The 24,264-nt window shown below is 40.1% G+C and overlaps 1 protein-coding gene across 2 annotated transcripts; it reads left to right on the plus strand.

Annotated features, from left to right (window-relative positions):
• Positions 1-1,440: 1,440 nt before the first annotated feature.
• On the plus strand, positions 1,441-22,821 carry fsta (follistatin a). 2 transcript variants are annotated; one of them, XM_088336791.1, is made up of 6 exons: positions 1,441-1,675; positions 2,237-2,434; positions 2,544-2,762; positions 8,480-8,704; positions 17,569-17,799; positions 21,649-22,821. In XM_088336791.1, exons 1-6 carry the CDS (start codon positions 1,585-1,587, stop codon positions 21,729-21,731), a joined length of 1,047 nt encoding a protein of 348 aa, XP_088192917.1. In that variant the 5' UTR covers positions 1,441-1,584; the 3' UTR covers positions 21,732-22,821. The 2 variants fall into 2 exon arrangements, with proteins under 2 accessions (XP_088192917.1, XP_088192918.1); XM_088336792.1 differs by having other exon boundaries at positions 2,237-2,428.
• Positions 22,822-24,264: the final 1,443 nt, after the last annotated feature.

The raw sequence follows: 24,264 nt of genomic DNA on the forward strand, positions 1-24,264 counted from the left end.
CTTCACCTGTTTCAACTGATATATGGAGGCGGCCATTTTGAAAGTGAAGTTGAAGCATAATCGACAAAAATGTTGGATAATTTATAAAGAAAAAGAATAGATAAAATGCCTAAATACATAAAAATAATTATCTGTACAGTAATGCTAATTGTAAATCACACTGGTCAATCCTGGAAGGGGGATTACCACATATGAGGTCCTTTCTCCAGGTTTCTCTTTTCTCCTCACACTGAGGTTTTTGAGTTGTTCCTTGCCCGCATGCTGGTTTAAGATCAGGTCCTTGTGTGATTTTGTAATTGTAATCCTGTGCAGTCCTTTGAGACATTTTTGTGATTAAGGGCTATATAAATAAATGTGACTTGACTTGACTGAAGAAAAAGAATATATAATTTGCAGTAAAATTATGGATAAGTTTTATGCTTGATGCTCACATGAAAACACTTTTTTAAAGAAAATAATAAAAAATGTAATTTATTGAGCTATACAACCTGAATTAAATATGTATTGCTTCATTTGTGGCGCCAATGTATGGTTAAGAATCCACCGAGAGAGGATATCGATTGTGGGAGTGGGCGCTCGCCAAATCGTCACAAATCTGCAGCGTCTGCCTAGAAAACAAAACCTTATTTCCATTTTCCACCATTGACCAAACTCCTGCAGAAGAGGTCGCACCAGGACTACTGAAACGCACAAACGTTGCACCTTGGAGTGGGCCATGCACGCGTGTGAGAGTGTTCGTGGGGGTGCGTGAGTGCATGTGTGCGAGAGAGCTTCATTCAGTGAAACGTAACACCCCGCTCCACTGTCTCAAGCCCCTTCGGAAACAGGTTTGATTATATTTAAAAGCCTGACCTGAGAGAGAGAAACCCAAACAACTGTCTGTGCTAATATTAGCCGCATGCACGCCTGGGGGGAGGAGGCAGGGGGGGCTGCTCGTATTATTGGTGCACGGAGGTGCTGATGGGGGGTATTATTCCATGGTAAGATTTACACATTTGTCTGCAGTTGGTGGGCAGGGGGTGGTATCAGTTACCGTGATAGAAACCCTTTTAATTGGGAGGGCGGATGTCCAATAATACTGCTTAAGTACACCATGAAATATTAGATGACCTGTTGTTATTAATATTATTACTATCATAATTTTTAACAGCAATTTTTATATATAAATAAGTCAAAAAATTACAGTAATTGTCATTGATAAATACGCTACAAATATATATCATGAAATAACGAATCCCATACGGTGCAGGAGAAAGTCTCATGTCACCTGCCCACACGAAAGAACTTTTGCAAGAGAAGAAGAAAGAGAAAAAGAAAAAACATCTCCCCACCCCCACGGCAAAAAAAAAAGGAGACCGCCCACCAGAGACAGTCAACCCGAGACCCCTTATAGATTTAAAAAGAGACGCTGCATTCTCAGACTGACACTTATTCAACTACCTTAAGCAGATTACTTTTCTTTTTTTGCGCTGCCTCGCAGGGTCAAAACAGGCGCCTTCGTGCTGCTGCTGCTTCTTCTTCTTCTTCTCTTCTTCTCCTCCTCCTTCTTCTCCTCCTCTTTCCACTTTGCCTTCTTCCTCCATCATGTTTGGGATGCTGAAAGATCACCTCCAGCCGGGCTTTTTCTTCTTTTGTGTGTGGTTCTGCCACCTCATGGAGCACCAAAAAGTTCAAGGTAAGACATTCTAATATTTTAGAAACTTTTTGCACACCCTCTTAAAGGGCGCACGGAGTTTAGAACCCACAGGGAACTTTTCTTTGATTTTTTGGTTTGGTGCGTAAAACAGGTGCGGTTTTCCTTCACCGGGGTGTTTTTTGAATAAGTTGTGCAAAACGTGAGGATTGTTTTATGATTACATTTTAGTTCGTGTTTTAATAATTTGATTTTGATGAAAACACCACGCATGCGTCAAGTTTGCTGTAGGATGTTCGGCGCGCGTCATTGCGCGCCACCGCCGCTTATTTAGCGCTTCGTGTCTAGACGCTCCGCGGCGGTGGGAATTAGGAGCACCCTTTTTTCCTCTCTCCCCCCGCCTTGTGCTTTTTTGGTCCTCGCATTGTACGCGCTGTCACTCACACGCACTGGAGCGAGCGCTGGTTTCGCGAAGGAAGAGAGCGTAAATGCGCACGGGAACCTTGAAACCGAGACTTTTTGCCCGGTGCTCTCCTTTCCCCTTGCGCACAAATTACGCACGCTTATTTTCTCCTTCCATGTTCTAACCGGTGTCCCTTCCAGCCGGTAACTGCTGGCTACAGCAGGGAAAGAACGGCCGATGCCAGGTCCTCTACATGCCCGGGATGAGCAGGGAGGAGTGCTGCAGGAGCGGGAGATTGGGCACCTCCTGGACCGAGGAGGATGTCCCCAACAGCACGCTCTTCAGGTGGATGATCTTCAACGGCGGAGCCCCCAATTGCATACCTTGCAAAGGTGGAGGTGCACTCATTTCTCCTTGGTTTGCACACAATTACGCATGCGTATTTTCTCCCGCGTCGCCGCGCGTAATTGACGGGGTAACCGACTTCTCTTCTTTTTCTCCCCGTAGAGTCTTGCGACAATGTGGACTGCGGCCCCGGCAAGAGGTGCAAAATGAACCGGAGGAGTAAGCCGCGGTGCGTTTGCGCACCGGACTGCTCCAACGTGACGTGGAAGGGACCCGTTTGTGGCTCGGACGGGAAAACCTACAAGGACGAGTGCGCGCTGCTTAAGGCGAAATGCAAAGCGCATCCCGACCTGGACGTGCAGTATCAAGGAAAATGCAAAAGTCAGTTCCCTTTTTTTTTATCTATCTATCTATCTATCTATCTATCTATCTATCTATCTATCTATCTATCTATCTATCTATCTATCTATCTATCTATCTATCTATCTATCTATCTATCTATCTATCTATCTATCTATCTATCTATCTATCTATCTATCTATCTATCTATCTATCTATCTATCTATCTATCTATCTATCTATCTATCTATCTATCTATCCATTTCCACCCGCCCAGGGGCAAACTTTTTGGGTCATTGGGTTAAAAAATGTCCTGGAGACCTATCGATTTATCACTCTTTATGAATAAATGTACATGCAGACATCTACATATCTTTTATTATTCCGAGATTAGTCCTATAAATTTGGTTTGGAAACTCACATGATTAAAGCAAAATAATATATATGTTCCCTGTTTTATAGGCACACAATTTGATATTGTTTTTTTGTGTGGTAATGCTGTAGTTGTATCTTTGGCGTACTGTTGTTTTAGGATTTTTGTAGTATTGCCAACAAAGTATTTTTCTAGTGATTCTGGAGTATTTTTGTAATATTTCTGTCTTAGTATTTCAGTAGAAGTATTTTTGTATTATAGAATTACTGTAGTAGTATTTATGTGGAAGCATTTTTGAAGTATTTCAATAGTAGTATTTGTTTAATTTCTTGTAATATTACTGTAGTTGTATTTTTGTAGTAATTTTGTTTTAGGATTTTTATAGTATTGCAAAAGAAGTATTTTTCTAGTGATTCTGGAGTATTTTTGTAGTATTTCTGTCGTTGTATTTCAGTAGAAGTATTTTTGTATTATAGAATTACTGTAGTAGTATTTTTGTAGTATTCATGTGGAGGCATTTTTGAAGTATTTCATGGTAGTATTTGTTTAGTTTCTTGCAATATTACTGTAGTTGTATTTTTGTAGTAATTTTGTTTTACGATTTTTATGGTATTGCAAAAGAAGTATTTTTCTGGAGATTCTGGAGTATTTTTGTAGTATTTCTGTCATTGTATTTCAGTAGAAGTATTTTTGTATTATAGAATTACAGTAGTAGTATTTTTTGTAATATTTATGTGGAAGCATTTTTGAAGTATTTCAATAGTAGTATTTGTTTAGTGTTTCTTTATGTATTTCGATAGCAGTATTGTTTTAGTTTTTTGTAATATTACTGTAGTTGTGTTTTTGTAGTACTTTTTTTTAGGATTTTTGTAGTATTGCCAAAAAAGTATTTTTCTGGTGAATCTGTAGTATTTCTGTCATAGTATTTTAGTAGAAGTATTTTTGTATTATAGAATTACTGTAGTAGTTTTTTTTGTGGTATTTATGTGGAAGCATTTCATTTTTGTAGTATTGCCAAACCAAGTATTTTTCTAGTGATTCTGTAGTATTTTTGTAGTATTTTTGTCGTAGAATTTCAGTAGAAGTCTTTTTTATTATAGAATTACTGTAGTAGTATTTTTGTAGTATTTATGTGGAAAAAATTTTAAGTATTTCAAGTGTTTCTTTGTTTTTGTAGTATTTCCATAGTAGTATTTTTTTGTCTTTTTGTAATATTATTGAGTAGTATTTTTGCAGTATTTTAGTTTTAGTATTTTGAGTTATAGTATAACTGTAATCTGTAATTTTTTTTGTAGTATATCTGTAGTATTTTTTTACATTTTCAATTCAAACGCAAAAATAATTTTGGTCTCTACTTTAAGGCACTACATTTGATATTAGATTTTCTGGTTATGTGCTGTTTTTGTAGTATTTCTGTAGTAGTATTTTCGTTGTAGACTAATGGGGCAAAACCTGGCATAAAAAGCAATTAAAGGGAAATAATATATTTGTTACCTATTAAAAACACTCAATTTGATCTTTGGTTTTGTAGTATTGCTATAGTTGTATTTTTGTAGTATTTTTGCAGTAGTATATATGTATCTAGTGGTACAGTGTTATAGTATTACTCTAGGAGCGTTTTGTAGTATTTATTTTTATTTTTATAATGATAGCAAAACAATAAATAAGGACCTTGCTTTGAAGCTCTAAATTAGATATTCATTGTTCTCGCAATGTACTAGTATTTTTGTAGCTTTTCTGTAGTATTTTTTTGTAGGAGACTACAAAAGAACTGCGGTGACAAAAGCTGGATCCTAAATACCTTTTTAAAAAAAATCAATAGTACTTAATTTTTTATTATACATATTGTGATTATACTTTGACCATTTTAATTCGGCGGGTCCGATTAAAAAGCCTGCTGGGACGTGTGCGGCCCGCGGGCTGTAGTTTGCACATCCCTAGATCTATCTATCTACCTTGATGATGGTTCCTTTTTTGGTTCAGTTTGTAAGGATTGTTTCTCTTTGTTTCGTAGTTCAACTCTAATTTATTTGATCCAAAACCGGAGTAACCCACCTTGTAGTCCAATTCATCCAAGGGTGTAGTTTTGGCATGGACGGAGGGGACGTGCCCCCACCAATATTATGTGATTACACTAAAATATACCATGTCCCCACCAATGGCAAGACCAAACCTACGCACTTGAGTTTATCCAATTTGAAGTATGTTAAAAAGATTTGAAAGGAATCTCACGTCGTCATAAGATTTTAAAAATCCCTACAGTGTTTGATACCTTGAATGCAACACAGCTTCTAGTCGTCTGATTCAGAGAGAATGTTATTGCTTGTTTATGCATGCTGTCGTATGCCTGGGCCAGGTATTATTGAATAAGTATTTGCATATTTGTATTATAATGGAAGTGAATTCATTTACACTACAAGATTTTGTGTTTTTTCAGCAGTATAACGAGTTTAAAATATATTTTTGTCAGGGCACCCAATTGGTCTGGCCAGGCTGTATTTCTCCATTAAAAATAAGTTCAACTAAATTTGTGATATAACAACCATGGCTTTTTTAAGGAAAGCAGGATTAGGAACATCAGCGCCACCACCAACAGACTGAGGGAGTGTCAAACTCATTTGAACTCAGGGGCCGGACTAGTAGATGAGAGGGAATGAAAAAAAGAGAGAAAGAAATAAGAGAAAGAGAGGGAGAAAAAAGTCGAGAGGGCGGGACAAAGAAAGAGAGAGAGAGAGAAAAGAAACAGAGAGATTGTCGGAAACAAAAGAGATTAAAAATGAGAAATAGTGAGGGAGGGGGAAAGAAAGAGATAGAAAGAACAAAATCCAAAGAGAAATAGAGAGAAGGAGAGAAAAGAGAAGGGGAAAACGAGAAAGAGAGAAAATTAAAAAAAGAGCTCCCTCTTTCTTTTTTCATTTTCATTAAGAAAGAGACAAAGAGGAACAAGGAAAGAAAGAGAGCGAGAGAGAGTGAAAAATAGAGAGATAGAGAGTGAGAGAAAAATGGAAAAGAGAGAGAGAGAGAGCGAGCGAGAAAAGAAAGAGAGTGTGAGAAACAAAAGAGATAAAAGTGGAATAGTGAGGGAGGGGGGGAAAGAAAGAGAGGGAAAGAACAAAATCCAAAGAGAAATAGAAAGAGAGGAACAAAGAAAGAGAAAAAGAGAGGCAGGGAGAGTGAAGGAGAGAGGGATAAAGAGTGAGACAAAAGGGGGGAAGATGTTGAAGGAGCCATATTGGAGTAAAAACCAAGAGAGAGAGAGAGAGAGAGAGAGAGAGAGAGAGAGAGAGAGAGAGAGAGAGAGAGAGAGAGAGGGAGAGAGAAATACAAGTACAGCATTTGTGAGAGTCTTTACCAACAAAAATAGGATCTATTTCAACCTGCAGCTCATTTTTCTCTTGTGCTTCTCTGAGTGTTGTCCAGATTCAATCCCTTAGCAGGCCTGATCCGGCCCGCGGGCTACCTGCTTGACACCCTGAGAGCCACAGCACAACACACTTTTCTTACTCTCACCTTGATGTACATATACAACAACAGAATATATGTACACAGTCCTAGCCATTCTGTATATACTCTTTTGATTTAAGTTTAATTGTATCCCATTTTTAGACTTATTTTATCAATTTTTTACACTGGGGTTTGGAAGAAAATTTAATTGGCATTCTTATGTAAATTACAATCAAAGCCAATCTTAAATCTTATACTTCAGAGGTCTTCAGGACACGTTCTATTATAATTTTGAATGTTATTCATACGTCACCTTCTATCGGATTCTGATCTCAAGTTTCCCGTTTTTTTTCAAATTGTGCAGTAATCCTTCGTTTTTTTCTCAGGAGTTGCATTCTAAAAAGGTCCTACGACAGTAGAAACCCTGCGAAGTAGAAACCTTTATTTATTCATTTATTAAATACTCTGTTATACGTTTAAACCATAGAACAACCCCGATTTACAGGCTCTAGTATTTGTTTAACAAACAAAAGCACTGTACATTTAATGTTTTTTTTTTAATACAATGAACTTCTTAACTGTGAAATTAGAATTTGGAAAATAATGTTGCACTAAAGGGGGCAAAAAATATTTCAGGACAGGACATTTTTAGTCCAGATGACATTTTATTGCCATCCCGTGGACGTTACGGAAAACTTCATTTACCTTCCTTTAGCATAGGTTGGCACCCTAAAAGGTTGAAGGAGCCATATTGGACTAAAAACAAAAATACATATCTATGTATGTTCAGAGCTGCAAAAAAAGCCCAATAATGGCCTTATTAGTAATGAAACACATATTGTATCCATTTATATTTATTGGAAAATGTTAAGAACGTGTCCTGTTTATAGTGCAGAAACCATATATTTTTCCATTATCAAACCTTTTTTAAAAAAAATGCCAGCGAGCCTTTGAGGAGCGCCAAAGAGCCACATTCTCCATAGCCAGTTTAGAAGGTCTAGAAGTCCAACTTTGTTGGCGATAGAAAACGTCTCCCTCTGCCTTTTGGTCCTATTAGAGAAAATTGAAATTGAAAAATATTTGCGCTTATGTAATGTCGGTTGGTCAAGCTGTTTTACGTATGTGTATCACTCAGACCTGCAACGTCATTGACTCACAGGCAGACACAGGCAGAAAAGGGGGCGGGGTGACGTTTTAGCCCATCAGAATGCGGAACGAAATGGAATATGAAAATCGGCGAAGCAGTTCGACCGAGATAAATGAAATGTGATACAGAAAGGGATTACTGTATAGGTCACTTTCATATTGTGAAAAAATGGGAAGTCTTTAAAGTGACAGTGTGTAATATTTAGTGCCCCCTAATGGTACAAATTCAGTAAAAAAACATTGATTTGAATACTAGGCAAAAATACCTGAATTATCATACCAACATTTTATCAAAAATCACAGGTCGAGCAATTTGTATATCTTTTACACGGTGGAATCCGTACTTAGAGGTTTGTCTGGCATTTTGCTGCTACGCCATAGCCTGTGGCACTGGTTTTCATTCGCATCAGATAACAGTGCCATCTAGCTGTCAAATATGACACACTGGGTCTTTAGAACCTACGACGTAGCGAGAAACATATAGAGTGAAATCACCCAAAAAAGCATCGCATTCATTAGCTCGTCTTGGGATCAAGAGATCGCAAGTTCGATTCCCGGCTCCTCCGTGTTACATGTCAAAGTGTCCTTGGGGAAGACACTGAATCCCTAATGCCCCCCAATAAGCAGGTTGGCGCCTTGATTGGCCACTATTGGTGTGTGAGTGTGTGTGTGAATGGGTAAGTGTGAAGCACATTGTAAAGCGCTTTGGGAACTCTTCATTTTGACTTGAAAAGCGCTGTATAAATGCAGATCCTTTACCATTTACCATTCTGACATTCTCGCCCGTGCCTTGCAGAAACGTGCCGTGACGTTCTGTGCCCGGGCAGTTCCACTTGCGTGGTGGACCAGACCAACAACGCTTACTGCGTGACCTGCAACCGAATTTGTCCCGAGGTGACGTCTCCAGAGCAGTACTTGTGCGGGAACGACGGCATCGTCTACGCCAGTGCTTGTCACTTGAGACGCGCCACTTGCCTCCTGGGCCGTTCCATCGGGGTGGCCTACGAAGGCAAATGCATCAGTAAGTCCCTTCCTCTCTCGCACACAGGAACACAACCAGGGTTGGGAGCGTTACTCGGAAGATGTAATCGTATAGTTACTAGTTATCAATAACGTAATCCAGATACCTTTATATTGTAGTAATGCAACTTGAATACTTTTGCATGACTAATACATACCTGTCAACCTCCAGGGCTCCATGCCCTTACAAAATGTTGTATTTTCCCTTACAAAATACAAAATAATCTTACACCATATTTTTTTTCAAACGTGTTTATTTATGTAGTTTAACATGTCATATTGTACATGTGTTTCGTTGTATCATATATATTGTTAATTAACATTTTGTTGCTCGACATGAATGAGGTTTTTTACAAAAATAGTTCAAAAATGAAGTAGTTTGGATGTTCACTGTAGAAGGAAAAAATACATGCAAATATAAGTAAGTAGAATAACAAATTTCTTATTCAAATTATGAATTCATTTTCTGCATTGAATTATTGTTGGTAATATACTGTTTAAGGGGATAAACACAAACCTGTCTTTTTTAATTTTCTCATTTTATACTTCCTTTTTTTCTTAACTTCTTTATACAACATAATAATTCGTAATTGTATGCATCAAAGCAAGTGAGCCGTTTGAGAGCCGGCTCTCTTTAATGAGTTGAGCCGAAAAAGCCGGTTCTCTAAAAAGAGACGGACTTCCTTTCACTACATCAAACCGCTTGCTTCGTTTGCAACGAAAAAAATGATACAGAGATAGAGGCTTCCGCGGCGAACTGGTTTGACTTGATTGATTTGCTGTTTTGTGATAGTCGGTGTTTACCGGATGGTACCCAAAATTGACAAATTTTTCCGTACAGATTTTGTTGTATGTCGTACACGTTTTAAAATGCATAATAAACGTACTTTGTACGACAAAAACGTACAGGTTGACAGGTATGCTAATACCAAATACGCTAAAAAAGACAAAATAAACGACTCAAGTCATGGTTATTTGTATAGCCCTTAATCACAGGGAGTCTCAAAAAGGATCTAAAACCTACATAAGGGCAAGGAAAAACTCAAAAACCCCAACATGAGGAAAATGAAGAAACCTTGAGAAGGGACTGCACGAATGGAAATGCTCTCGAACCTGCGGATCTCTTTTTGGCTCTTGGGATCACTAGTAGACCAGTTTTTTTCAGAGTGAAGGCTAGTAGACAATGTAACCTTGAAAAAGAATTGGAGGAAACCAAGGTCAGGTAGTCTCATGTGGTCCGACAAAAAAGTGCTCAAATTTCAACCACGTAAAAAAAAAACCCTTCTATTTCACATGTCAGACAGATATGCTCCTTTTTAGTGTACATTATACTTGTTAACGCCATCGTCTGGTTGAAATCATCATCGCAGTCACTGTTCTCTCCTTTTGTGGCGCATTCAAGTTTTTGAAATTCTTAGACACGCTTAAATGAACTCTTCCTTTTTCATCTTTTTGGGTGTTTCGGACTGTATTTGAAACGGTCCTTTTCTTACTTTCACCAATTTCATCCTAGAATAAATGAAAACCACAAGCCCGCGTGAAATCGCTGTCCTAACACCACCTCCCGCGTCTACTTTACCCCAGCGCACAAACTACGCACCCCACCTTTAATTTTCACCCCACATTGTATAGTTTATTTATCAAAAATAAGACTTTCTCTTTCACAAGATATTCTCTGTTTGAGTTTACATTAAGATAACCCAGTATTGCCTTAAACACACCAGCATTCACTGTGTCATGTACCAGAACGGGATTAGGACCCAAATGCGTGACGTTCTCACACTAGCCTTTTATTTTACGGGAAATGGGGAGTCTTGCACGTTAGGCAGCCGGCCTGGTGTGGAAGGACAGGAAGCCAGAAACCGACGAGACGGATGCCCGAGTTGATATCGGACAGAGGGGGTCGATACCGGACAGGAAGGGACACACAGGATAGATAACGAATTAGTATATCGAAAATTAACAGGACAAACTAGACGGAAACAAAACTGGAAACTGAAATTAAACAGGACAAAATAAACGGGAACAATACCGGACAGGAAAATCCATCAGGAAAACAGGACCGAGTCAGAACCCCCGTCTTGCGGGGCAGAGGTTCATTGACGGGCAGACAAACTAAGAGTGAGAGCACTGAGCTTAAAATAGACAGGAATCCAATCTCTTAATGAGCCGCAGCTGGTGCCATACGGGCGGGACCAATTGGGCGCCATGGCAACCGTGACACTTTCTAGTTTCTTAATTTCCAACAAACTCTGAGATGTCCAAGTTCAAGTTTTTCCTGTTTGAAGCAGGGATACCAAACTTCTTGACAAATTTGATGTTTACTAGGCTAAGTAAAATATTCGTACAGTGATTTATATTTATCATATTTACTAAATGCCCCTGAATACATCACTAGCCTGCATCTGCGTTGCCGTCACAAAACTGCAGACTGGTGCCAATTCAACAAAATGAGTGCTACACTGAGGGAGAAATGAAATACAGACTAAAAGCGCTTTTACCTGCAACACTGTGTATGAGTTGTCCGTCCGTACAATCTGCGCAAGGGATATGGACGTTACTACCACGCGCTAGCCTCATCTTTCTGTCTCTCGAGTGTCAGTGATTGAAATTATGATAGACACAATTAGTCCATTATGTACCGATGTGGGTAGAGTAGCCCGAAATTTTACTCAAGTTGTCAGGACCAGAATGGAAACAGGACCCAATTGCGTAACGTTTACCACAACTTTTATTGAAAGAAACAGGAAGGGCTACGCCCACGATCCGGTGTTTGCTGGACTCGGGAAGCAAGTCGCTCTCGGACTCAGACTGTGATCTGAACATGGAAGTGGATCTTCCGTAACGAGCGATGGCGGTGTCAGGGACGGAAAAACTGGTTGGGAGAGCAAAGCGTGGTCGGGGTCGAAAACGAGTCGTAAGCCAGGCTGGGAGAGTAGACGTAGTCGGGATCTAAAATGGGTCGTAAGCCGGGACGGGAGAGCAGACGTGGTCGGGATCAAAACAGGTCGTAGCCGGAGACAAACGGGAGCAAAAACGGGACAGGCAGGAGTCAGGGTCGAAAAAGGCTTGCTTAGTATACACTGAGGTTTGCAGATGGACTGACGACAGGAGAGTGACAGGTCTGGGTTTAAATAGGGACAGGGAGCAAATCAGATAGCCCACAGCGGCTGGCACCAAATGAGCAGGCTCACCGGATTCCAATCGATAATCATGACACAAGTAAAAGTACTGTTACTTCAGAATAATATAACTAGTAGAAGTAAAAAGTATTCATCCAAATAAATCAGTAAATATAAAAAGTACCACTCAAGTACTGAGTAACTGTAGCAACACCTTATGCATTTCTTTTTTTTTGTAAATCATTCAATCAGATCATCAAATCATGAAAGTCCATCCAATCAATAATAAGAAGTCAGTGTCATTGTAAGTCTGTGTACTCGCGTACTAGTTTGTTTGGGTGGAGACACTGTAGATTTAGAAAAAAACATATGTGAGGCTACCACTGTCAAGAACCAGAACAGGATCAGGACGTTCTCACACAAGCCTTTAATTTACGGGAAATGGGGAGTCATGCACGTTCATGGAAAGACAGGAAGCTAGAGACCGATCAGATCGAATCCAATTGCCCGAGTTGATACCGGACAGATGGGGGTCGATATGGGACAGGACGGGACAGACAAGATAGATAACGAATCAGGATATCGAAAATAAACAGGAGAAACTAGACGGGAACAAAAACGTGAGAAAATAACAAACAGGGTAAAAACTGGAACCCAAAATTAAACAGGACAAAAATAAATGGGAACAATACCGGACTGGAAATCCCAACAGGAAAACGGGACCGAGTCAGAACACACGTTTTGTAGGGCGGAATTTCGTTTGACGGGCTTACAAAGTAAGCAAGAGAGCGCTGAGCTTAATGTAGACGGAACGCCAATCTCTCAACGAGCCGCAGCTGGCGCCACACGGGCGGGGCCAATTGGGTACCATAGCAACCGTGACACATACGGGCGCGGCCAGTTGGGCGCCATGGCAACCATGACAACCACTGTATACACTGCGTATACAGTACAGTAAAAAAAACCATTCCTAATTCTGCTCACAAGTCCCACCTAGCGGTTGTTTGGGTCCCTGCTAAAATCTAAATAAAATAAATGAGATCTCTGAAAAAATAAATGCAGAGACAGACATACGGATGTGGAAGGGATTTAAGTAACGTGTTCAAGGTTGCCTAATGTCGTGAAGTAAGAGTACAGTTTCTTTTTCACAAAACTACTCAAGTAGAATAAAAGTATGCATTTTAAAACACTCTCCGAAGTATAAAATGTCCCAAAACTTACAAAAGTAAACGTAACAGAGTAAATGTAACCTGTTACTACCCACCTCTGATCATGTATCTGTAAATCTAATCTCTCTAATCTCATTAGCTACACCGCTTATCCTCAGTAGGGTCGCAGGGGTGCTGGAGCCCATCCCAGCAATCATCGGGCAGTGGGCAGGGGACACCCTGAACTGGTTGCCAGCCAATCGCAGGGCACACAGGGACAGACAACTCGCTCACTCATTCAAACCTAGGGACAATTTGGACCGGCCAATTCACCTGAAATGCATGTTTTTGGAATGTGGGAGGAAACCGGAGTGCCCGGAGGAAACCCATGTAAGCACGGGGAGAACATACAAACTCCACACAGGTCTGGAGCTGGATTTGAACCCACGCAGGAGGTTCCCAAGACATGAACTGTGCCGCACATGTGCTAACCACTGCGCCGCCGTGCTGCCCTTATCTGTAAATATACTTTTAAATTACATTGTAATCCTTATTTTGCCTATATTTACCTGTAATTTGATTACTGTAACTGTAACAGGATACAATGACATTCTTTTTTATCCTAATGACGTAACGCCGTTACATGTATTCCGTTCCTCCCCACCCGACCCTGAACACGGCTCACCTCCTCGAACGAGAGTGTTTATTGCTGCCAACATTCCACGGTGGATGGAGAGTGTTTGCTCAAGAAATGATGGACACTTGATTATTTCCTGATGTTGGCAGCACTTCTCCTGACAGGGGAGATGGGGGGAGGAGAGTAAGGCCCAGTGCAGGGGGGGAGTTAAGTCAACAAAAAACACTTCCTTACTGTGCTAAGGGACTTTTTGTTTTTCTTTTAGGTATCTGTGTTTTATTTGGGGATTCACTTTTGGGGGGCAAGTTTTTGACTTTAACTGCCAAGCCCTTATTATAGTACAACAAATATATGCAGGGGTCTCCAACGTGGGGCACACAGGCACCAGGGTGCCCACTAGTGACAGCTCAGAACAGCTCACCAGTGTTGGTCATTGTGATTTTCTATGAAGATGCTGTTTTTAGTTGTTGAATGAGCTTATTCAACCCTAACTTTCAAATAATTGAATTGAATTGAAGTGTCTTTATTGTCATTGATATCAACGTTGTGAAGCATTGTATGAAACAAGACTAGAGTCCAGAGTAACAACGAGTATTATTTGGTGCCTCCTAGTGGTGCGAAACATTTTCATCCGGTATAAAAATAACACGTTGATTTGACTGAACTATTACACCAATGATAATTTTCGTAAGAAATTATAGGTCGAGAAATTTGTCTTCTCATATATAGTGGAATCCCCACTTAGGTCGCCGCCATGTTTGTCCTGAATTACGGGACACTATCTCTCGCTCAAACCAGACTACACAGTGCCATCTAGTGGTCAAATATTACACATTGGGGCTTTAAAGAGAAAAATAGGTCAACGATTATCAGGATAAAAGCCAGAAAAAATATTTACAATGTAGTGGTGGAATCCAACCCAAGTTATAATAATAGAACAATATTTGTAAATTGAAAAAAATAGTGCACCGTAACAAAAGTTCAATAAAAAGAAGTGTAATAACAATTAGTAGAAACAAAAAAGGTAATAAAAAACAAAAAAGTTGCAATATATGTTTTCACAGTTTTGTGCGCTCGTTTAGGGTGGTGATGGCCTTGGGGAAGAACTTGTCTCTGGGCCTGTTTGTCCTTGTTTTAAAGAATGCAACAGGCCAAAGAGGTGGTGTGCGGGGTGGGAAGTGTCTTTTATATGTTGATAGCTCTGCAACTGTATCGCAAGCCAGGAAGGTCATCTAGACTGGGCAGAGAGCAGCCGATGATTATCTGGGCTGTGTTGATTACTTTCTGTACGTTTTAACATGGTAATAACATAATAACAACATAGTAATAACATGATAAGTTGATATATTAAAAAAGGAATATCAAACTGGGCGCCCTTTGCGCTGATTAATATTAAAAGTAGATCTCAGATTGAAAAAGGTTGGAGACCTCTGATTTGGAGTGACTCAATAAAACATTATTGTAAATCTTTGCTACATTTTAAATTTTTCCGGCACCTTTAGCAGCAACATTACAGAAAATTATGTCACCTCCCGCTAAGTGAGGCTAAAACAAAGATACATTTCTCGATCTATGTGTATTTGAAAAAGGCACATTTTTATGATAGTTCATGTAGTATTGCTAATTATTTAAAATAATATTTTTTTTTCCTCAGAATGGCATTTTTTTCACCACTAGGAGGCCCTGACCAAAGCACACATTTAAATTCATCCCGAGCAGATAATGGATTAATTTATTACTGATTGATTTTTTCCATATTAATTAATTTATTCATTTTTTTTAATCTTTAGATCTCATTTTGTAGAGAGAATTTTGAAGTTTTTTATTAAAGACCAGAGGAATGTTTTTGTCAGAGCTTTTTTAGTGGGAATCCCGTTTTGGCCTAAGCTCACCCAGATCCGAATGCCAAGAAATTTGTAATACATTGACATCAAGTAGTCAAATAATACACACTGTCTCTTTAAATTACTTCATCTGCTCGCTTTATGCCGGCTAGGTTAAAAAAAACAGATAATTTTTTGGGTGTTGACATAAGAAACCGATATAACAAAAGCCAGTTCAGTGGTCTGCAACCTTTATTGTACCCCGACCCGTTTAATGTCTGACTATAATCTCGAGGTTCATCCTAATAGTAATAATAACAATAATCATATTATTAATAAGAAGAACAGGAATAACAATAAGCCTAAATCTAATGACTAGACCACTACGGATCTCGATCACATAGAAAAGGCTTTCGATTTTATCTTATCATCACACTATTTTTACTCAAGGCACCAAGTTGAACAGAGTTGTTTTGGCGGAACTCTTTCCAATAATGCTCCATTACACCACGTGAGACTTATGATAAGACAAAATCTAGAACCTTATCCATTCTCATCTACATTCCTAATGACTTGGTGGTTAGGACAGTGCTCTTACTGTCCTGATCAAGTTTTGATTCTCGTTGCATCCAAAGTTGAGCAATTGATATTCTTCGACTGATCAAACAATGTTCAATTGCAGATGTTATACTACCGTAAAACTTGGGATAACCCACGCACAAACTTTTTCGGGCACATTTTTTTATCGCTGTGCCACCCGGTACCAAACGACTCATGGCGTGGCTCCTTGAGTAGAAATAGTGTGATAATGAGATATAATGTCATGCCTTTTCCTTTGTGATCTACAATTCTATTGGATTAGTGGTTAGGATTCAGATCTCTTATCATCGCAATCTGCGGTCGATTCCTGTTGCATCGAAAGTATCACAAACTAGGAACGGAGACGGGACCCAACAGCGCTCGTTTTCTCAGTTTTTATTGATAAAGAGGGAGAGTAGGGCTTGCTTCCTCGATCCGATGGCTGACGGAGAAGAGAAGCGGGCGGTGCGGAAGAGGCACTTCCGTGTCTGGCGAGGAGGATTGGAGACAGGCGGGAATAGCAAGTCGTTGGCCGGGACTGGAGATCAAAGGCAGTGTCGAGTTCGTAAACGGGGTCGGTAGCAGGAGGCAGGCAGGCAGAACGGGGCAAAGTCAGGTCCGGAAATAGGTTGGCAACAAAGATCAGGCAGAGTAAAGCAGGGCAGAAACAGAGTCGGACAAAAAGGCTTACTGAGCTGGTGGCAACAGTTCGCATAACGATCTGACGGCTTCCTCTTGGAAGCCGGGGGTTTAAAAAGAGTGCATCAGCCAATCAGCTGTCCGGGCTGTTGGCGCCAATTAAGCCGTCGCAGGTGCTTTCAATCGGTAATCATGACAGAAAGTAGAGCAAATTAGTTTTTGTCGACTGATCAATCATTGTTCTATTATAGGAGACATACTACCATAAAGCCTCAATATAACAAATAAGCGAACTTTGAGATTGTTTGGGATTTTTTTTTTCTTCTTGTGCCGCCCTGTGCCAACCGACCCAAAGCCCAGAACCAGTTCTCTGCTCGTTGGTTGCCAAACGAATACTGATAACTTTTACTGATGTCAAAAAAGTCTAATCATCAGTTTTGTATTTACCAAACTTTTTTTCGGGTTCTTCAAGTACCTAGTCCGAACGCTTCTGCCACCTCTGGTCAGCGGTTGTTTTGCATTCTTAGAAACCTATGCATTAAAACAAATAATGACAATGTCATGCACTTTCTGGACAAATTTCAACCTACTACCTATTTTTTTCATTTACTGATGTTCACTATCTTTTGTTACCCAGTGCTAAATCTATTGCATCCTGGTCAGGGGGATTACCACTTGTGAGGCCCCTTCTCAAGGTTTCTTATTTTCCTCGTGCTGAGGTTTTGAGTTTTTCCTTGCCTGCATGTTGGTTTAAGATCAGGGGATGGTGTCATTGTAACCTCTGAAGTCCTTTGAGACATTTTGTGTTTAAGGGCATCACAAATAAATTACTCTACCTGACTTGACAAAACACCAAAAGACTAATAATGCGATGCAACCCCCTTTTTACTTACCCTTCCCTCTCCCACCATGTACAGAGGCCAAGTCGTGCGAGGACATCCAGTGCGGCGGGGGTAAAAAGTGCCTTTGGGACGCCCGAATGAGCCGGGGCCGCTGCTCGCTATGCGACGCCGCCTGTCCGGAGAGCCGGACGGACGAAGCCGTTTGCGCAAGCGACAACACAACCTACCCCAGCGAGTGCGCCATGAAACAGGCCGCCTGTTCACAGGGGGTCCTCTTGGAGGTCAAGCATTCAGGATCTTGCAACTGTAAGTAAACAAGACCGACCCCCCTGCCAGAAAAAGAGCCCCACTTCCCTCCTCCTCCCTCCACAGTCCAAGGCGAACAGACAATATCAATATTCCGCATTGCTTCTAAGCCCCACCCAGTCGCCCTTTCCCTGAATTCCCACGCAGACCCACCAACAAGCACAGCTTTCGCAAGGAGATCGGACTTGGAACGGAACGGACTAGCATGTTGTCGTCTTGTTTTTTTATTTCCATCCTCCAATGTAATTCCCCTGCAAAGCATCGTAAGAGAGAGACTAATCTAGTACGAGTGACGTGGGAGTTTGCAGTGGAACAGTCGTTATACGTGTAAATATTCACGTGCCGGACTACATTTTGCCTTAAATTTCATTCACCCGAGCGGTTCCAATTCAGACCATTTAGCCGGCCTCTGGAGGTTCTGAATTCGTTTCAGTGGCAGTTTTTGTACTGGGAGGCAATGGCACACAATCCATCCAAAAATGTTCTAGTCTTTCATCAGGATTAGGTCAAAGTTAATCACTTTAAAATTAGGCCAAGTGCACAATGCAGCCGGAAACATTTTTAAGTAGTTTTAGTTCATTTAAAGAATGAAAAATGCATATTAGAGGTTTATGTGCCCTTGTGTAATCTAAATACGGTGTCTGGGGGGTCAGCAACAAGTGGCTCTGGAGCTTTTTGGAGCTCCCTAGTGGCTCCCTGGTGCTTATTTAAAAAGGTTTGATAATGGAAAATTATATGGTTTCTGCAAGAGGAGAAACATGACAAAAACATATATATATTCTGATGAATATAAGGAATTTTAATTAGGGTGTAAAAATCTACCCTATTTTATGAATCAATACGAGCGGCCATTTTTTCACTCCCTTTCAACTGAAAGAAAAAAAAACTTCATACTTGCTCAGGCCTTAGATAAAGACCATAATAGTTTATTTGTTTCCTCGAATTACGTCATTTGACACTCACTTTGGGGCTGCATAAAAAATGGATGATCTTTCTAGTAATAGGTCAATTATTTCCACAAATACTGATTTTTTTTATTTTTTTTTAAGTGATTGTTAGTACTGAGAAAACAAATAATATATGTACACAGTATTAGATGAAAATTAAAATCCTCAAGCGTTGATAATTTATTCCCAACGAGAAAACCAAACATGCCAAATCTTTATGCGTTCAAAATAGTAACTTTTCCATAGAACATCCAACACTATAGATTGGATAGTAACACTACTACATAAAAAAATATTAGAGGTACCTAATATTATATTTTTTCTTTTTTTAATTGTGAAATGTACAAGATTGTGACTTTTTAGGTTTTGTTATTTGTTGGTTTGTAACGGAATTCAGCGTTAAAATTGATTCTAAGAGGACTTGAATAGTTTTCCAATCAAAAGGTATCAAAAAGGTATCCAAACATTTCAATAACTCTGAAAACATTTAATGATTAGTTAGGTGGAACGCGGCTGGGTAGTTAGCGCACAGCCACACGGTGCAGAGGTTCAGGGTTGAAGTCCAGCTACCGCAGTCTACCCGTGTGGAGTTTGCATGTTCTCCCTGTGCTTGCGTGGATCTCCTGCGGGCAGTCCGGTTTACTCCCACATTCCCAAAACACTCATGTCAGGTTAATTGGCTGGTCCAAATTGTCCCTAGGTGTAAATGAGCGAGTGAATTGTCTGTCTCTGTTTGCCCTACATTGGCAGTTCAGGGTGTCCCCTGCCAACTGCCCGAAGATAGCTGGGATGGGCTCCAGTACCCCTGCAACCCTAGTGAGGATAAGTGGTGCAGATAATGGACGGATGGATAATTATTGACTATTTTAGTTCTAATGGTCATAATTGGTCTTTGCCTGACCCCTGAGCAATAGCAATCTCATTTTGGAGTCTGACCAAAGTGGCAAAATGGCTGCCCCGTAAATGATAGAAAAATCTTAATTTGGTTTCTCTTTCATATTCTAAAAATGTAATCTTTATCAGAATATCGTGTTTAGACCGTAAAATAACAGTTACGTAGCAAGGAAAATGTGATAGTCAATAATATCGTTTGGCCTGACTTCCCCTTGAAATCAGTCTATTGATAGCTCTAGACAGAGTTAAACATTTTCAATTGTAATGCATTTATGAGCCACACCAATCTATATTTTTCCAATTTTTAGCCGCTATTTCGCTGTCTCTCCACTATCCCTCGCTTGGTCGCCTCCAACTCACCTCATAGACGATTTTGAGCCTTCAATGATCATGAATTATCATGAACTGCCTCAAAACAACAGCCAATGAAACTAATGATGGGTAATTCGAAAGGCCATTGGTAGTTATAAACCCACCTCAACCACCTTACTAATGTATTTGTGTGTTTTGGGTTGAGTGTCTTTATAAATATATTTTCACTATTGCTTGGCTGTAAATCAATCGTTTCTATTGTCTTGGGTGATTATGACTTTAGTGTCGTGAAAAAAACCTCGATAATCGCTCGAGGACTGGCGAGTAGACAGCATTTGTCGGAGTGAGGGTGGAGCAGGGCGGGAAGGGGGTTATGGGTGGAGGGTGGAGGGGGGGTTGTCGGAGGTTAAGCTGTGTTGAAATCGAGCAAGAGCCCTGAAGGAAGTATCACATTTACATTCCATGTTGCTCCACTCGAAAGAATGTCTCATTGTTAGCTTCTCGTGCTACGACACTCGAGGGACCAACTTTACGATCACCTCATGTGCTGAATATTTCTCAATGTGATATCGGACATAGGAAGCTCACCCACGTCCTCCTATCATTATTTCAAAAACAAAACACACAAAAAAATTACCGTATTTTCCGGACTATAAGGCGCAACTAAAAAACCCCAATTTTGCCGGAAGTTTGAAAGAGAGCCTTATAACCCCCTTTTTTATACCGCAGAACACAGTGGATACAATTATAAGTATGTGTTTCTATACAAGGTTTTGCAGTACATTAACGTATTTGACCAATTATTGATCAAATCGATAAACATTTCTAGCTTAAATTGCAAAACATTGTATGTAACTTGAATCGGACACTAATAGTACCAGTGGTACAACTGACATATGAAAAGGCATTATCACACTTTTTTTCATATGGTGCCAGGAATACTGATTTGCATAGTGCGTTCTAATGGAATAACAGTCTCTCCACTCCTCTACTGGAGAACGCAGGAAGTCTTTCAACAAATTATGAACTCGCTTATGTACGTGTACTTATTAAACCGAAAGGTAACTGACGCAAGGGTAAATGCACAGAATGCACTATGCAAATCAGTGTTGCTGGCATTATATGGTGTGTTAATGGGACAATTTCTAATGCCATTTCTTAAGTCATTTTACCACTGTTAGTCTAGTGCCATTACTTGGGTTCAATTCCCATTGCATACAAAGTTTTGCAATTTTAGGTCAGCGGTACGTATTAGTGCATTGCATTAATTATTGTAGTCTCAATTTCATGCGCCTTATAGATAAGAAAATAGATGCGAAAGACTATTTTTTCGTGGGATGCGCCTTAAAATCCGGGGCGCCTTATAGTGTGGAAAATATGGTATCTTTATTGTCTTTGCTGTTTTCTACCGAATGTGATATCTCATGTGTGAATGTTTGGATTGACAAGGGACTATGTTAATTTTTTTTCCTGTCAATCTAGCTTTGATCATTTTAGTATGTGTGTACTGTGCGTCCAAACTCTAAAAAAATATTGTCAAAATACCTCAGAGTTGTGTTGCTGCCTCAGCTCACCAACAACAAGTAATCCCGCCCTCTCAACCAGCCCCGCCCTCACCGACTCCTCCCACCTCCCGCCCCCTTTTCGAGCGAATGGCTCTGGTCCCTTTCATACGCCGGATTTTTTTTTTATTCAGCCATCGGTGAAGAGCGAGAAGAAGATGAGGACGAAGAAGACTACAAGTTCCATCTGCACTTGTCTTCCATACTGGATGGATAGTCCCCGCCCCATTCCAAATCAAGCCCCGCCTCCAAGACCCCACCCTAAGGCACCATGTCCATACTGTACATGACGTGTATGCTTATTTATTTTGAAACAAAAAGGAAGTAAACATGTAGTCCAGTCTGCTAGATGTTTATTTATACTTTTTTTGGGTGTGTTTTCTTATTTATACATTTACAATGTCAAGCTTACAATCCACCCTACATTTTCTCCCGTTGTTGTTGAGCTTTTGACTTTTCTTCTTCTTTTTTTTTTGTAATCATGAAGAAATATATTTGTCCAAAGAGAAACAGTGTTATTTATTTGTCACGTTACCGTGTAAGTAGGAGTCCTCGACAAATGCTGTAAATTGCATTCCGCTTTCATCCAGCTGTAAAAAGAAGAAAAAAATGAACGAACAAAAGAAAGAAAAAGAAAATCTGCCTGTTACTGTCGAATCTATCACAGATGATTATGTCGCACCTACGTAAATGCATGCTTGGGTTGTGTGTTTATTTGTTGGGAGTATATCAAAAATTCTTTGGTACTGTACAGTTTTTTTCTGGTTTGTTTACAGATCATAACAATAACTGACAACTGACCAGACCAAAGAGAGTCTCTCAATGGTTTTTCAGATGCAACACAGCACTAAATGAGAAAAAATGGAGGATAAGATAAATATAGCTCACTTTTAGGCCTTTAGCTTAGTCAGCGTTCTATGATAGCATTTATATTGTCACAACAAGGAAAAACGGTACGTTTGGGATGATACTTGATGACTTTAGAAACAATGTGCCATTAACGTTTTTGTGCTGTCGTGTTTCTCTGATGCCAATGTTGTTTTCGCTGAGCCCCGAAAGGATTCACGTGTATTTCACTGCAGTATTCGAAACAATATCACACTTTGTCACTCGGATTTTTCTTCTTTTTTTCCCTTTATTAAAATGAATTTTTATTTTCAAGCATCAGCGAGAGAAATACAAAATTCTGTTATGAATATATAGTTTTGTATTTTTTATGTAAATGTCATATGTACATACAAAAAGTTTGAGGGTATTTGTACAGATATGAAGAGTAAAACAATAAAAGTTTTTTTCCTTATACATTTTCCTGACTCTGTTGGTGTTTTTTGATTGAATTGGCAACATTAGATGGGGGATACATATAAGAAATTCGGATGCTTGATAACTCATTAAACTCTTCAGTTGTCATTAACCGGAACAGGATCAGGACCCAAATGCGTGACGTTTCTCACACAAACCTTTTATTTTACGGGGAGTCATGGACGTTAGGCAGCAGTCTGGCGTGGAATGATAGGAAGCCAGAGGCCAACGAGATCCATACCAATTGCCCGAGCAGATATCGGACAGATGGGGTCGTCCTGGACAGGACAGGACAGGACAGACAGGATTGATATCAAAACAGGATATCGAAAATTAACAGGACAAACTAGACGGGAATGAAACTGGAAACCGATATTAAACAGGACGAAATAAACGGGAACAGTACCGGACAGGGCAGCACGGCGGCGCAGTGGTTAGCGCTTGTGCGGCACAGTTCATGTCATGGGAACCTGTCGTGGGTTCAAATCCAGCTCCAGACTTCCTGTGCGGAGTTTGTATGTTCTCCCCGTGGTTGCGTGGGTTTCCTCCGGGCACTCCGGTTTCCTCCCACGTTCCAAAAAAAACATGCATTTCAGGTGAATTGGCCGGTCCAAATTGTCCTTAGGTGTGAATGAGCGAATGAGTTGTCTGTCCATGTGTGCCCTGCGACTGGCTGGCAAACAGTTCAGGGTGTCCCCTGCCCACTGCCCGGAGATGGCTGGGATGGGCTCCAGCCCCCCCGCGACCCTAATGAGGATAAGCGGTACGGCTGATGAGATGAGATGAGTACCGGACAGGAAATACCAACAGGAAACAGGAGAGAGTCAAAACCCACGTCTTGCGAGGTAGAGGTTCGTTGACGGACTGACAAAGGAAGAGTGAGAGCACTGAGCTTAAAAAGACGGAAAGCCAATCCGTCAACCAGCTGCAGCTGGCGCCACACAGGCGAGGCCAATTGGGCGCCATGGCAACCGGGACATCAGTAGTCATGAATACTGACTTAACCGCTAAAACATGATATTTCCTTTCTCTCTACGAAAATCTTTAAAACCTAACCTGATATTTTTCCTCGAAATTGAATTCTATCAGTGTCAATTTATTATTCCCTTTATAAATAGAAATTTTATTATTTTCATTGATGAAAACATAAAGAACATTGTTTGATACAAGATTACACACGTCACTCTGGGGTAAACATGTAATAATAATAATCGAAAAGAGAAACCATAGATGATATAGAATTTTAGGATAAATTGACTAATATCCACAAAATAGTGCTTGTTGACCTCCCCAAGTTGTAAATGCAATAGAAATTGTGTGATAATATTCCAGGTTAATCATTTTAAGTTTGTGATTGTTAAATGGCTAATACAGGGGAGCAGGTACGTGTACAAGTAACCATTAAGAGTACTGACATCTCAAAAAAGCCAGGTATCAGCACAGACACC

This window comes from Urocampus carinirostris, chromosome 5 (assembly GCF_059441175.1).
Source record: "Urocampus carinirostris isolate Australia breed hairy pipefish chromosome 5, RoL_Ucar_1.0, whole genome shotgun sequence".
Lineage (NCBI taxonomy): Eukaryota > Metazoa > Chordata > Actinopteri > Syngnathiformes > Syngnathidae > Urocampus > Urocampus carinirostris.

What these genes read in the sequence shown, in the direction of transcription:
- fsta (XM_088336791.1), top strand. Translation starts at nt 1,585, where the DNA reads ATGTTTGGGATGCTGAAAGATCACCTCCAGCCGGGCTTTTTCTTCTTT. An exon ending in GGAGCACCAAAAAGTTCAAG is followed by an intron (nt 1,676 to 2,236) that starts GTAAGACATTCT and finishes TGTCCCTTCCAG; the next exon opens with CCGGTAACTGCTGGCTACAG. An exon ending in GTATCAAGGAAAATGCAAAA is followed by an intron (nt 2,763 to 8,479) that starts GTCAGTTCCCTT and finishes CGTGCCTTGCAG; the next exon opens with AAACGTGCCGTGACGTTCTG.